This window comes from Protomyctophum bolini, assembly GCF_963924005.1.
Source record: "Protomyctophum bolini genome assembly, chromosome: 7".
NCBI lineage: Eukaryota > Metazoa > Chordata > Actinopteri > Myctophiformes > Myctophidae > Protomyctophum > Protomyctophum bolini.
Window position 1 is genome coordinate 897,349 of NC_137868.1, and position 16,434 is coordinate 913,782.

Here is a 16,434-nt window from a genome sequence, read left to right on the forward strand (position 1 = left end):
GAAATTTTGAAAAAAAAAGTTAGCCTCGTTTCTCATCATTTTGGACCGTGGGCTATAGCCCATATCGTACGGCATACTATAGCGCGCAGTTTTTCATCATTTTTGAGGATTTGAAAAAAATGACGAAATGACAAAAACGATGGGTTATAGCCCATGTTTTTTGAAATTTTGAAAAAAAAAAAATTAGCCTCGTTTCTCATCATTTTGGACCGTGGGCTATAGCCCATATCGTACGGCATACTATAGCGCGCAGTTTTTCATCATTTTTGAGGATTTGAAAAAAATGACGAAATGACAAAAACGATGGGTTATAGCCCATGTTTTTTGAAATTAAAAAAAAAAAAAATTAGCCTCGTTTCTCATCATTTTGGACCGTGGGCTATAGCCCATATCGTACGGCATACTATAGCGCGCAGTTTTTCATCATTTTTGAGGATTTGAAAAAAATGACGAAATGACAAAAACGATGGGTTATAGCCCATGTTTTTTGAAATTTTGAAAAAAAAAGTTAGCCTCGTTTCTCATCATTTTGGACCGTGGGCTATAGCCCATATCGTACGGCATACTATAGCGCGCAGTTTTTCATCATTTTTGAGGATTTGAAAAAAATGACGAAATGACAAAAACGATGGGTTATAGCCCATGTTTTTTGAAATTTTGAAAAAAAAATAATTAGCCTCGTTTCTCATCATTTTGGACCGTGGGCTATAGCCCATATCGTACGGCATACTATAGCGCGCAGTTTTTCATCATTTTTGAGGATTTGAAAAAAATGATGAAATGACAAAAACGATGGGTTATAGCCCATGTTTTTTGAAATTTTGAAAAAAAAAGTTAGCCTCGTTTCTCATCATTTTGGACCGTGGGCTATAGCCCATATCGTACGGCATACTATAGCGCGCAGTTTTTCATCATTTTTGAGGATTTGAAAAAAATGACGAAATGACAAAAACGATGGGTTATAGCCCATGTTTTTTGAAATTTTGAAAAAAAAAAAATTAGCCTCGTTTCTCATCATTTTGGACCGTGGGCTATAGCCCATATCGTACGGCATACTATAGCGCGCAGTTTTTCATCATTTTTGAGGATTTGAAAAAAATGACGAAATGACAAAAACGATGGGTTATAGCCCATGTTTTTTGAAATTTTGAAAAAAAAAGTTAGCCTCGTTTCTCATCATTTTGGACCGTGGGCTATAGCCCATATCGTACGGCATACTATAGCGCGCAGTTTTTCATCATTTTTGAGGATTTGAAAAAAATGACGAAATGACAAAAACGATGGGTTATAGCCCATGTTTTTTGAAATTTTGAAAAAAAAAAAATTAGCCTCGTTTCTCATCATTTTGGACCGTGGGCTATAGCCCATATCGTACGGCATACTATAGCGCGCAGTTTTTCATCATTTTTGAGGATTTGAAAAAAATGACGAAATGACAAAAACGATGGGTTATAGCCCATGTTTTTTGAAATTTTGAAAAAAAAAGTTAGCCTCGTTTCTCATCATTTTGGACCGTGGGCTATAGCCCATATCGTACGGCATACTATAGCGCGCAGTTTTTCATCATTTTTGAGGATTTGAAAAAAATGACGAAATGACAAAAACGATGGGTTATAGCCCATGTTTTTTGAAATTTTGAAAAAAAAAAAGTTAGCCTCGTTTCTCATCATTTTGGACCGTGGGCTATAGCCCATATCGTACGGCATACTATAGCGCGCAGTTTTTCATCATTTTTGAGGATTTGAAAAAAATGACAAAATGACAAAAACGATGGGTTATAGCCCATGTTTTTTGAAATTTTGAAAAAAAAAGTTAGCCTCGTTTCTCATCATTTTGGACCGTGGGCTATAGCCCATATCGTACGGCATACTATAGCGCGCAGTTTTTCATCATTTTTGAGGATTTGAAAAAAATGACGAAATGACAAAAACGATGGGTTATAGCCCATTTATGGGAGTCACGGGGCCCGGGGTCAAACTGTCTACTTTCCAATATAACATGGTAAGATATGTGACTCTACTGGCAGACTGATTCTGTTGAATTGGAAACAAGCACAGGTTCCGACTCACACTTCACTTATGAGAGATGTTATGCACTACTTGCAATTGGAAAAGATAAAGTTTGAATTGAGAGGGAGTGAAGATAGGTTTTTATCAGACATGGCAACCCTTCATTGACTATTTCAATAGGTGCACGCTAACCCCTCCTACACAATAGATAGCATAATAGAAAATTGAAAACAAAAAGTGTGTTTTTTCAAAATTTAATTTTTTCTCATTTAAAAAATAATAATGTCTGTAATTCACTTAAATTACAACAACATGTTGGACAAGTTTGAGAGCAAGAGTGTCTGTTCTGTTGTCTGTTCTGTTTGTCTGTTCACACTCGTCATTGTTTAACTGTTTTTTGTTTTTTCATGTTTATCACATTTATATGTCTTTTTTTATTATGTATTGTATGTGGAACATTTACATTGCCTGTCATTTTTTTTCATTTTATATAACTGAACTACTCATTATCATTGTCGATAATATTCTGATGTTGTCATAATACAAAAAAATGCCTAATAAAAACAGTATTAAAAAGAAAAGAAACACCAAGAGCCGTTCCCGTTCAAAATGGTCCTAGGTCCTTAGCACTGACGAAGGTCCAATAGGACCCAAAATGGTCCTAGGTCCTTAGCACTGACGAAGGTCCAATAGGACCTAAAATGGTCCTAGGTCATTAGCACTGACGAAGGTCCAATAGGACCCAAACCGTGGCTACTGCACTTTAATCACAGAGCACTTTATGAGCACGATGAAATTAAAATATATATGTTTTCTTAAGTCGGTACGGAGTCATTCTTCATCCGTACAGACCATCAACTGTTTCTATTGGCTTGGAGTCGATGATGATGTCACTGGTGGACAGGTTTAGAAACCTATGAGTGAGTCTCTCTCTCTCTCTCTCTCTCTCTCTCTCTCTCTCTCTCTCATGCATTGGCAACTGGTGGCCCGGGGGCCACATATATATATATATATATATTATACTATACTCTCTATAACTGATATATTATTCATTTATGTTGCAATTCCAAGGTTCATGAAGTTAACATATTTAAAGGGCATTTGAAAGGCATTTAAAAAAGAAAAAGAAAAGGATTACAGTAAAAAGAAAAATTAGTAAAACAATAATTCAGGATTTCATTTAAAACATAGCAATGTAGAAATATATAGTGGCCCTCTGGAGTGAGTGTGGAACTATAGTGGCCCTCTGGAGTGAGTGTGAAACTATAGTGGCCCTCTGGAGTGAGTGTGGAACTATAGTGGCCCCTCTGGAGTGAGTGTGGAACTATAGTGGCCCTCTGGAGTGAGTGTGGAACTATAGTGGCCCCTCTGGAGTGAGTGTGGAACTATAGTGGCCCTCTGGAGTGAGTGTGGAACTATAGTGGCCCTCTAGAGTGAGTGTGGAACTATAGTGGCCCCTCTGGAGTGAGTGTGGAACTATAGTGGCCCTCTGGAGTGAGTGTGGAACTATAGTGGCCCTCTGGAGTGAGTGTGGAACTATAGTGTTCACATAGTACACATAGTACATGCATAAACCTTAAAGGTAGAGTAAGTGATTTCACTTAATTCAAATATCACTTTTTTTTTTGTTTTGTTGTGATAATCCTCTCTACTATAGAGTGTGCTGACCATATAAGGAGTTCCTCCCTGTCCCCAGTTAACCCCTGGGGGTCCAAAAAAACCGTAGGTTTCGTTTTTGACTCTCTATCCTGATTGGACGAAGGCTTAGGTCCGTCCCACAGCCAAAAACGAAACCTACGGTTTTTTTGAGTGAAATCACTTACTCTACCTTTAATGATTATATCTGGTTTCACTATTTATTAATGATAGTGTTTTCCATTATAGGGTTATTGTAGCGGCCAATTTGTATTGGGGGTATAGGGACAGGCTTTGGAAATGCCAAAGCATTTCTGGGGGTCCCCAGAGGGGGTTCCCAGGGGGGGGGTTCCCAGAGGGGGGGGGGGGTCCCAGAGGGGGTTCCCAGAGGGGGGGGTCCCCAGAGGTGGTTCCCAGAGGCGGTTCCCAGAGGGGGTCCCCAGAGGGGGGGTCCCCAGAGGGGGGGGGGTTCCCAGAGGGGGGGGTCCCCAGAGGGGGGGTCCCCAGAGGGGGTCCCATAAGGGGTCCCCATAAGGGGTCCCCAGAGGGGGTCCCCCATAAGGGGTTCCCCAGCCCAAAAAACTTTGAGAACCCCCCTGGACTCTCTATCTCATCTGCGTGGTGACCAGGTTGTGGTAGACCCCCCTGCTGGCCAGCAGCTGCTGGTGCGTGCCCTGCTCCACCACGCGGCCGCCCTGGAAGACGGCGATGCGGTCGGCGTTCTGGATGGTGTTCAGACGGTGGGCGACCACGATGCACGTCCTGCCCCGCCGCGCCGCGTCCAGGGCCTCCTGCACCACCTAGTGGACACAACCATGAACCACACGTTAACACCACCTAGTGGACACAACCATGAACCACACGTTAAACAATTGGTGCCGGAAGTGCATCAAAATAGAAGCTCCGGGGTGCCAGAGTAGTCTGATCGCTTTTACTCTGAAAGCCATGAACCGGAAACACTTTCTTAAAAAAGTTGACTTGACAAAGTGACCTCACAATCCCCGATCATCTTAATTTATTTATATACGCTCCAAAAAGCGTTCATATTTTGCGGGAGAGACGGATGAGGAGCAGAAATGAAGCGCCAGCATGTCGATCCATTCATCACCACGGAGAGTGCCCTGGATGAGGAGATACGAGTCATTCTTTCCGCCGCGCTAACATGGGAGTCAATGACAAGCTAATAGTTGCACAGAGCGTTAGCATACGGCAAGAGAAAAGCGAAATGCCAAAAAAAAAATAGGAATAATTCTGAATATTCTTATCTCGCCCCGTGTCGTTTGGACGTCGCTAGGACGTCCACAGACGTCGATGGCACCTCTCGGTTCCAATCCCTATGACGTTTCTAGGCGTCCTATGTACAGAAAGTGTTAAGGTGAGTGGACCTCACCTTAACGAGGTGGAGAGTGACCTCACCTTAACGAGGCAGAGAGTGACCTCACCTTAACGAGGTAGAGTGACCTCACCTTCTCGCTCTCGGTGTCCAGGGCGCTCGTGGCCTCGTCCAGAAGCAGGATCTTGGGGTTTCGGAGGATGGCTCTGGCGATGGCGATCCTCTGCTTCTGGCCTCCTGACAGCTGGGTGCCCTTGTCCCCTGCCTGGGTGTCGTATTTCTACACGCACGCACGCGCACACACACACACACACACACACACAACACACACCCACACACAACCGCTTAACCAACGACATTATAAAACTATAACACACAAACAACGCTTGACTTAGACTTAACTAAAAAATGAAAATTGTGACCCACACACTTGGTGTGCGTGTGTGCGTGTACCTGAGGCAGAGCCTCTATGAAGCTGTGTATGTTGGCCTGTGTGCGTGCGTGCGTGCGTGCGTGCGCGCGTGCGTGCGTGCGTGCGCGCGCGTGCGTGTGCGTGCGTGCGTGCGTGTGCGTGCGTGTGTGTGTGAGTGTGTACCTGAGGCAGAGCCTCTATGAAGCTGTGTATGTTGGCCTGCTTGGCTGCAGCCTGCACCTCCTCCAGGGGAACGGAGGTCCGGCTGCAGTCTCCGTAGGCGATGTTCTCCGCCAGGCTGCAGTCGAACAGAACCGGCTCCTGAGACACCAGGCCCATCTGGGCCCGCAGCCACCGGATGTTCAGACGGGTCACGTCACGCTCGTCCAACAGCTAGGGGGGGGAGGGGGAGGGGGAGGCGGAGGGGGAGGGAGAGGGGGAGGGGAGGAGGATATTTAAAGGTATATTCAGCGATTTCACTTAATTCAAATATCACTAATTTTTTTGTTTTGTTGTGATAATCCTGACCATATAAGGAGTTCCTCTCTCTCCCCAGTTAACCCCTGGGGGTCAAAAAACCAAGGCAAAAACGAAACCTACGGTTTTTTTGAGTGAAATCACTTACTCTACCTTTAATACCTATTTATATCCAATATTTATTTGCTCAGAAAATAGCCGATCTACAAGCTCTCGACGCGTCGCGAGAGCTTTTGTAGATCGGCTATTTTCAGCGTGTGTATGATCAGCCATTACGACGGCATCACGGCCCGAAAATAAACTAACTTTAGAACCTTAATGTTATGACATTTAGTCGACTGAAACTAGACTAACACTAAAACATTGACTAAAATGTGACTAAAACGAAACGAAAAGTATTCAAGAGACAAATGACTGAAACTACAAATTATTACGTAAAATCTACGTTAAAATCAACACTACATGGTATTCACCATGAACCTCCATAACATCTGGATTCTGGTACTCACTAGAACCTCCATAACATCTGGATTCTGGTACTCACCACTAGAACCTCCATAACATCTGGATTCTGGTACTCACCACTAGAACCTCCATAACATCTGGATTCTGGTACTCACTAGAACCTCCATAACATCTGGATTCTGGTACTCACCACTAGAACCTCCATAACATCTGGATTCTGGTACTCACCACTCTGCCCTCCAGGGGGTCGTAGAACCTCTCCAACATCTGGATGCTGGTACTCTTGCCACAGCCGCTGCTTCCCACCAGCGCCAACGTCTCTCCTTTGCCCACCTGCGGGAATCGGGACGGAGCTCGTTAATTGTGACTCCGTTTGATACAGAGACAGTCATGGCGGCAAGACTAGCTGTTGAGGAGAGGAGAAAACAAGACTAACTGTTGAGGAGAGGAGAAAACAAGACTGACTGTTGAGGAGAGGAGAAAACTAGACTAACTGTTGAGGAGAGGAGAAAACAAGACTAACTGTTGAGGAGAGGAGAAAACAAGACTAACTGTTGAGGAGAGGAGAAAACAAGACTAACTGTTGAGGAGAGGAGAAAACAAGACTAACTGTTGAGGAGAGGAGAAAACAAGACTAACTGTTGAGGAGAGGAGAAAACAAGACTAACTGTTGAGGAGAGGAGAAAACAAGACTAACTGTTCAGGAGAGGAGAAAACTAGACTAACTGTTGAGGAGAGGAGAAAACAAGACTAACTGTTGAGGAGAGGAGAAAACTAGACTAACTGTTCAGGAGAGGAGAAAACTAGACTAACTGTTGAGGAGAGGAGAAAACAAGACTAACTGTTGAGGAGAGGAGAACACAAGACTAACTGTTGAGGAGAAAACAAGACTAACTGTTGAGGAGAAAACAAGACTAACTGTTGAGGAGAAAACAAGACTAACTGTTGAGGAGAGGAGAAAACAAGACTAACTGTTGAGGAGAGGAGAACACAAGACTAACTGTTGAGGAGAGGAGAACACAAGACTAACTGTTGAGGAGAAAACAAGACTAACTGTTGAGGAGAACACAAGATAGATAGATAGATCTTTATTTGTCATTGCAACGTGTACAACGAAATTAAAAGTGCCAACCAATCAGTGCATTATATCACAAACAACCTATACAAGCTAAAAACAAAACACACATGACTTCTTGTTATTGCACAACCCCAGCAGCATAATGCACAAACATGTAATTCCATCTATTATCGCACAACAACAAACCCTTATTGTACTTTAAGATAGCAGATAAAAAAACCTAAAAGTGTCGCAGTAACAGATCATTTTTTAGCAGCATTGAGTGCAACTACCGCTGTGGGATAGAAGCTATTACTGAATCTGTTGGTCTTGGACTTGATCACTCTGTACCGTCTGCCTGATGGCAGCAGTTCAAACAGTGAGTGAGCGGGGTGGGAAGTGTCTGTCATAATGTTCAGAGTTTTTTTATGACAGCGGTCTCTGTGTAGTTCTTCCAGTGTGGGGAGAGGGCAGCCAACGATCTTCTGTGCTGTATTTATGACCCCCTGGAGCTTTTTCCTCTGCGCCACTGTACAGCTGGTGTACCACACACATATACAGTACGTCAGTATGCTCTCTAGGGAGCACCGATAGAACGACACCAGCAGTCTCTGTGTGATGTTGTTCCCCCTGAGCACCCTCAGGAAGTAGAGTCGCTGCTGGGCCTTCTTCAGCAGCTCAGAGGTGTTTGTGCTCCAGGTCAAGCCCTCCTCCATGTGGACTCCTAGAAACCGGCAAGAGGACACCCTCTCCACACAGTCCCCATTTATGAACAGGGGTGGAATGACAGTTTTTTTCCTCCTGTAGTCTATGACCAGCTCCTGGGTCTTGGACGTGTTCAAGAGCAGATTGTTTTCTCTGCACCAGTCTGTCAGCTGCACTACCTCATCCCTGTAGGCAGACTCATCTCCCTTGGAGATGAGCCCTACTACGGTGGTGTCATCCGCGAACTTCACCAAGGTGTTGCTGCGGTGGGCGGGGGTACATTGGTGAGTGTAGAGGGTGTAGAGCAGCGGGCTCAGCACACAGCCCTGTGGGGAGCCGGTACTGAGGCTGAGGGACGTTGATATATGCTGTCCCACTCTCACCCTCTGACTGCGACCAGACAGAAAGCTCTTGATCCACATGCAGGTGTTATGTGGAAAACCCAGTTCTCCCAGTACGTCCACCAGTCTGTTGGGGAGGATGGTGTTGAAAGCAGAGCTAAAGTCCACAAAGAGCATCCGCGCGTAGCTCCCCTGCTGCTCCAGGTGGGACAGTGCAGCATGGAGGGCTGTGGCTACGGCGTCCTCTGTGGATCTATTTGCCCTGTAAGCGAACTGGTGGGGGTCAAAGCCACGGGGCAGGAGTGATGTGATGTGACCCCGGACCAGCTTCTCAAAGCACTTCATCACCACTGGTGTGAGTGCGACTGGCCGGTAGTCATTTAGACTGGAGATGTTGCGCTTCTTGGGCAGGGGGACTATGGTGGAGGATTTCAGACAGAGTGGGACAGTGGACTGGGCGAGGGACTGATTGAAGATCCTGGTGAAGACCCCAGCCAGCTGGTCCGCGCAGTCCTTCAGTACACGTCCAGTGACGCCGTCAGGACCCGCAGCCTTCCTCGGGTTGATGGCCCGCAGCGTGCGCCTCACCTCGTGCTCCTCCACTGTGAAGGTGAAGCTGCTGTGGACCGTGGGGTGTGACGTTGCTGCCTCCGGTGGCTCTGCCTCAAAGCGGGCAAAGAAGATGTTTAGCTCCTCTGCCAACGAGACGTCCCCCTCGACAGCTCCGACGGTAGTCCTGTAGTTGGTAAGATGCTGGACTCCCTGCCACACCTGCCTGCTGTTGTTGCTGTCCAGATGGTCCTCGATCTTCCTCCTGTAGTCGGCCTTGGCCTCTCTGATGCCTCTCCTCAGGTTCGTTCGGGCTGTGCTGTAATTAGCCCTACCCTCGGACCTGAAGGCGGTGTTCCTCTCCTTCAGCAGCCGCTGGACCTCCCTGGTCATCCAGGGCTTCTGGTTGGGGTAGACCCGGATGCGTTTGTCCACTGTGACATTGTCTGTACAATTTTTAATATAGCACAGAACACTGTCTGTGAACACATTCAGGTCCTGGTGTTCAAAAACATCCCAGTTGGTCCTGTCGAAGCAGTCCTGCAGCTGCTCAGAGGCATCCTCAGGCCAAGTTTTGACAGTTTTTGTAATGGTGGGGGCAGTTTTCCTTCGGGGGGCATATGCAGGAATTAAAAGCAGGGACATATGGTCAGACTTGCCCAGGTGCGGTAGTTGTTTTGCCCTGTAGCCAAGTTTGATGTTAGAGTAGACCTTATCCAGAGTGTTAGCTCCTCTCGTAGCACATTTAACATGTTGGTGGAATTTGGGGAGTGCTGCTTTTAAATCCGCCTGGTTAAAGTCCCCCGCTACGATGTGTACAGCGTCAGGATGTCTGCTCATCTGGCTGCTAATGCTGCCATGTAACTGTCCGATAGCCGCGCTAGCATTAGCATCCGGTGGAATGTAAACAGCTGTTGTCATGACAACGGTAAACTCTCTAGGCAAGTAGAAGGGTCTGCATTTCACAGTCACATACTCCAGGTTCGGGCAGCAGTGACTGTCTACAATCACTGTATTTGTACACCAGTTGTTATTGACGTACATACAGAGCCCCCCTCCTTTGCTCTTACCCGAGTTCTCCGTCCTGTCATGACGCTGTGCGGTGTAGCCTGTCATCTCGATAGCGGAGTCCGGTATGAGTGAGTGAAGCCAAGTCTCCGTGATCAACATGATGCAACAGTCCTTCACGGTTTTGTTCGCTGAAGTCTGTAGCCTCAATTCATCCATCTTGTTAGCGAGGGATCTGGCGTTTGTGATGAAAAGACTGGGAAGCGGTGGTTTGAGCGGCTGCCTTCGTAGCCTGACTAGCACGCCAGTCCTGCAGCCCCGCTTCTGCCTCCTCTCTCCGCGCCGCCTTCGCCTCCTCCCGGCGGGGATAGTAAACCATACGGAGCCGGGGCTCCTTGCGATGTCCGCCGGTGTGTTGTGCAAGCGGTGAAACTCGGCTGTAACACTCCGCTTGTTGCAAACTCCTATCCTAAGGAGATCCTGCCGGCTGTAGGTGTTGTACGCTTCACAAAAAGTACATAGAACAAACAACAAATACACAACAAGCCATACAAAGCACCGACCGGGAGAGCACTGAGCCGCAGCAGCTGTGTGGAGAAAACAAGACTAACTGTTGAGGAGAAAAGAAGACTAACTGTTGAGGAGAAAACAAGACTAACTGTTCAGGAGAGGAGAAAACAAGACTAACTGTTGAGGAGAAAACAAGACTAACTGTTGAGGAGAAAACAAGACTAGCTGTTGAGGAGAAAACAAGACTAACTGTTGAGGAGAAAACAAGACTAACTGTTCAGGAGAGGAGAAAACAAGACTAACTGTTGAGGAGAAAACAAGACTAACTGTTGAGGAGAAAACAAGACTAACTGTTGAGGAGAAAACAAGACTAACTGTTGAGGAGAGGAGAAAACTAGACTAACTGTTCAGGAGAGGAGAAAACAAGACTAACTGTTGAGGAGAGGAGAAAACAAGACTGACTGTTGAGGAGAGGAGAAAACAAGACTAACTGTTGAGGAGAGGAGAAAACAAGACTAACTGTTGAGGAGAAAACAAGACTAACTGTTCAGGAGAGGAGAAAACAAGACTAACTGTTGAGGAGAAAACAAGACTAACTGTTGAGGAGAAAACAAGACTAGCTGTTCAGGAGAGGAGAAAACAAGACTAACTGTTGAGGAGAAAACAAGACTAACTGTTGAGGAGAAAACAAGACTAACTGTTGAGGAGAAAACAAGACTAACTGTTTAGGAGAGGAGAAAACAAGACTAACTGTTGAGGAGAGGAGAACACAAGACTAACTGTTGAGGAGAGGAGAAACAAGACTAACTGTTGAGGAGAAAACAAGACTAACTGTTCAGGAGAGGAGAAAACAAGACTAACTGTTGAGGAGAAAACAAGACTAACTGTTGAGGAGAAAACAAGACTAGCTGTTCAGGAGAGGAGAAAACAAGACTAACTGTTGAGGAGAAAACAAGACTAACTGTTGAGGAGAAAACAAGACTAACTGTTGAGGAGAAAACAAGACTAACTGTTTATGAGAGGAGAAAACAAGACTAACTGTTGAGGAGAGGAGAAGACAAGACTAACTGTTGAGGAGAGGAGAAAACAAGACTGACTGTTGAGGAGAGGAGAAAACAAGACTAGCTGTTGAGGAGAGGAGAAAACAAGACTGACTGTTGAGGAGAAAACTAGACTAACTGTTGAGGAGAGGAGAAAACAAGACTAAGTGTTCAGGAGAGGAGAAAACAAGACTAACTGTTGAGGAGAGGAGAAAACAAGACTAAGTGTTCAGGAGAGGAGAAAACAAGACTAACTGTTGAGGAGAGGAGAAAACAAGACTAGCTGTTGAGGAGAGGAGAAAACAAGACTGACTGTTGAGGAGAAAACAATACTAACTGTTGAGGAGAAAACAAGACTAACTGTTGAGGAGAGGAGAAAACAAGACTGACTGTTGAGGAGAGGAGAAAACAAGACTAACTGTTGAGGAGAAAACTAGACTAACTGTTGAGGAGAGGAGAGAACAAGACTAACTGTTGAGGAGAGGAGAAAACTAGACTAACTGTTGAGGAGAGGAGAAAACTAGACTAACTGTTGAGGAGAGGAGAAAACAAGACTAAGTGTTCAGGAGAGGAGAAAACAAGACTAACTGTTGAGGATAGGAGAAAACAAGACTGACTGTTGAGGAGAGGAGAAAACAAGACTAGCTGTTGAGGAGAGGAGAAAACAAGACTGACTGTTGAGGAGAAAACAAGACTAACTGTTGAGGAGAAAACAAGACTAACTGTTGAGGAGAGGAGAAAACAAGACTGACTGTTGAGGAGAGGAGAAAACAAGACTACCTGTTGAGGAGAAAACAAGACTAACTGTTGAGGAGAGGAGAAAACAAGACTAACTGTTGAGGAGAAAACAAGACTAACTGTTGAGGAGAGGAGAAAACAAGACTAACTGTTGAGGAGAGGAGAAAACAAGACTAACTGTTGAGGAGAGGAGAAAACTAGACTAACTGTTGAGGAGAGGAGAAACACTGCATCTTTTGTCCCCACACATCTCATATTTGCCATTGACAATGCAAGGAGAAATTAGGTCAGAATGTCCGTCAAAAATTATATGAGGTACATTTCTGGCGACACAAACATTAAACGCCGTTGATTGTGTCATATGTAGACGAGCAAATCGGCAAACCAATCACATGAATTCAGTTCAATTCAGTGAAAGGAGAAATAACGTCATATGTGATTGTTTTTGATACAGTCAAGGCGACCCGATTAACTGTTCAGGAGAGGAGAAAACAAGATTAACTGTTCAGGAGAGGAGAAAACAAGATTAACTGTTGAGGAGAGGAGAAAACAAGATTAACTGTTCAGGAGAGGAGAAAACAAGATTAACTGTTGAGGAGAGGAGAAAACAAGATTAACTGTTGAGGAGAGGAGAAAACAAGATTAACTGTTCAGGAGAGGAGAAAACAAGATTAACTGTTCAGGAGAAGGGAAAACAAGATTAACTGTTCAGGAGAGGAGAAAACAAGATTAACTGTTCAGGAGAGGAGAAAACAAGACTAACTGTTCAGGAGAGGAGAAAACAAGATTAACTGTTCAGGAGAGGAGAAAACAAGACTAACTGTTTAGGAGAGGCGAAAACAAGATTAACTGTTCGGGAGAGGAGAAAACAAGATTAACTGTTCAGGAGAGGAGAAAACAAGATTAACTGTTCAGGAGAGGAGAAAACAAGATTAACTGTTCAGGAGAGGAGAAAACAAGATTAACTGTTCAGGAGAGGAGAAAACAAGATTAACTGTTGAGGAGAGGAGAAAACAAGATTAACTGTTCGGGAGAGGAGAAAACAAGATTAACTGTTCAGGAGAGGAGAAAACAAGATTAACTGTTTAGGAGAGGCGAAAACAAGATTAACTGTTCGGGAGAGGAGAAAACAAGATTAACTGTTGAGGAGAGGAGAAAACAAGACAAACTGTTGAGGAGAGGAGAAAACAAGATTAACTGTTCGGGAGAGGAGAAAACAAGATTAACTGTTCGGGAGAGGAGAAAACAAGATTAACTGTTTAGGAGAGGAGAAAACAAGATTAACTGTTTAGGAGAGGCGAAAACAAGATTAACTGTTCGGGAGAGGAGAAAACAAGATTAACTGTTCAGGAGAGGAGAAAACAAGATTAACTGTTCAGGAGAGGAGAAAACAAGATTAACTGTTCAGGAGAGGAGAAAACAAGATTAACTGTTGAGGAGAGGAGAAAACAAGATTAACTGTTCGGGAGAGGAGAAAACAAGATTAACTGTTCAGGAGAGGAGAAAACAAGATTAACTGTTTAGGAGAGGCGAAAACAAGATTAACTGTTCGGGAGAGGAGAAAACAAGATTAACTGTTGAGGAGAGGAGAAAACAAGACTAACTGTTGAGGAGAGGAGAAAACAAGATTAACTGTTCGGGAGAGGAGAAAACAAGATTAACTGTTGAGGAGAGGAGAAAACAAGATTAACTGTTCGGGAGAGGAGAAAACAAGATTAACTGTTCAGGAGAGGAGAAAACAAGATTAACTGTTCAGGAGAGGAGAAAACAAGATTAACTGTTCAGGAGAGGAGAAAACAAGATTAACTGTTCAGGAGAGGAGAAAACAAGATTAACTGTTCAGGAGAGGAGAAAACAAGATTAACTGTTTAGGAGAGGCGAAAACAAGATTAACTGTTCGGGAGAGGAGAAAACAAGATTAACTGTTCAGGAGAGGATAACTGTTCAGGCAGACTCTTCACATACTAGAGCATGTCTGAGATAAATGTCAGAGCTGGTAAATATGAAATAAATGCTTAAATGGACCGCTATGCTCCATAACAGGCTTGATAAGCCCAAAGCTTATCGATACCGGGTACTGAATGATGTCATAGTGATGTCATCGCTACCTGCAGACTGAGCCCCTTCAGAACAGTGATGTCATACCTGCAGACTGAGGCCTTTCAGAATAGTGATGTCATAGTGATGTCATACCTGCAGACTGAGCCCTTTCAGAACAGTGATGTCATAGTGATGTCATAGTGATGTCATACCTGCAGACTGAGCCCTTTCAGAACAGTGATGTCATAGTGATGTCATAGTGATGTCATACCTGCAGACTGAGGCCCTTCAGAACAGTGATGTCATAGTGATGTCATACCTGCAGACTGAGCCCTTTCAGAACAGTGATGTCATAGTGATGTCATACCTGCAGACTGAGCCCTTTCAGAACAGTGATGTCATAGTGATGTCATACCTGCAGACTGAGCCCTTTCAGAACAGTGATGTCATAGTGATGTCATACCTGCAGACTGAGCCCTTTCAGAACAGTGATTTCATAGTGATGTCATACTGGCAGACTGAGGCCTTTCAGAACAGTGATGTCATAGTGATGTCATACCTGCAGACTGAGCCCTTTCAGAACAGTGATGTCATAGTGATGTCATACCTGCAGACTGAGCCCTTTCAGAACAGTGATGTCATAGTGATGTCATACCTGCAGACTGAGCCCTTTCAGAACAGTGATGTCATAGTGATGTCATACCTGCAGACTGAGGCCCTTCAGAACAGTGATGTCATGGTGATGTCATAGTGATGTCATACCTGCAGACTGAGGCCTTTCAGAACAGTGATGTCAGGGCGTGACGGGTAATGGAACGCCACATTGTCAAATCGCACGCTGCCGTCAAACTCCTCCTGCAGGAACAGAGAATTCACACACAACCAATCAGAGAACAGAGAGTTTGCACACAACAAATCAGAGAACAGAGAATTTAATAATAATAATAATAATAATAATAATAATAATAATAATAATAATAATTAATACTTTATACTAGTGGTTCCCAAAGTGGGGTCCGGGACCCCCAGGGGTCCTTGAGGGACTTCCAGGGGGTCCCCAGCTAAATGATAGTTTGGAACCAAATGAACCCTTATGGGTCTGGAACTCTGAGAGTGTACAAATGGAACCAAATGGACCCTTATGGGTCTGTGACTCTGAGAGTGTAACACATGGAACCAAATGGACCCTTATGGGTCTGTAACTCTGAGAGTGTACACATGGAACCAAATGGACCCTTATGGGTCTGTAACTCTGAGAGTGTACAAATGGAACCAGATGGACCCTTATGGGTCTGGAACTCTGAGAGTGTAACACATGGAACCAAATGGACCCTTATGGGTCTGTAACTCTGAGAGTGTACAAATGGAACCAGATGGACCCTTATGGGTCTGTGACTCTGAGAGTGTACAAATGGAACCAAATGGACCCTTATGGGTCTGTAACTCTGAGAGTGTACAAATGGAACCAGATGGACCCTTATGGGTCTGTGACTCTGAGAGTGTACAAATGGAACCAAATGGACCCTTATGGGTCTGTGACTCTGAGAGTGTACAAATGGAACCAGATGGACCCTTATGGGTGTGTGACTCTGAGAGTGTACAAATGGAACCAAATGGACCCTTATGGGTCTGTGACTCTGAGAGTGTACAAATGGAACCAGATGGACCCTTATGGGTCTGTGACTCTGAGAGTGTACAAATGGAACCAGATGGACCCTTATGGGTCTGTGACTCTGAGAGTGTACAAATGGAACCAGATGGACCCTTATGGGTCTGTGACTCTGAGAGTGTACAAATGGAACCAGATGGACCCTTATGGGTGTGGTGTGGTGGGGGTTACCCCAGATGGACCCTTATGGGTCTGTGACTCTGAGAGTGTACAAATGGAACCAAATGGACCCTTATGGGTCTGTGACTCTGAGAGTGTACAAATGGAACCAGATGGACCCTTATGGGTCTGTGACTCTGAGAGTGTAACACATGGAACCAGATGGACCCTTATGGGTCTGTGACTCTGAGAGTGTAACACATGGAACCAGATGGACCCTTATGGGTCTGTGACTCTGAGAGTGTAACACATGGAACCAGATGGACCCTTATGGGTCTGTGACTCTG

General features: G+C 44.8%; 1 protein-coding gene across 1 annotated transcript in view; it reads right to left on the minus strand.

Annotated features, from left to right (window-relative positions):
• Positions 1-4,249: 4,249 nt before the first annotated feature.
• LOC308317935 (phosphatidylcholine translocator ABCB4-like) overlaps positions 4,250-16,434 on the minus strand; it is a gene marked incomplete at both ends in the record, with an annotated part of 54,205 nt that continues 42,020 nt past the window's right edge. Inside the window, 5 exon segments of the mRNA XM_080767280.1 lie at positions 4,250-4,444; positions 5,111-5,257; positions 5,573-5,782; positions 6,560-6,664; positions 15,082-15,174. Coding sequence (XP_080623406.1) covers positions 4,250-4,444; positions 5,111-5,257; positions 5,573-5,782; positions 6,560-6,664; positions 15,082-15,174 — 750 coding nt within the window.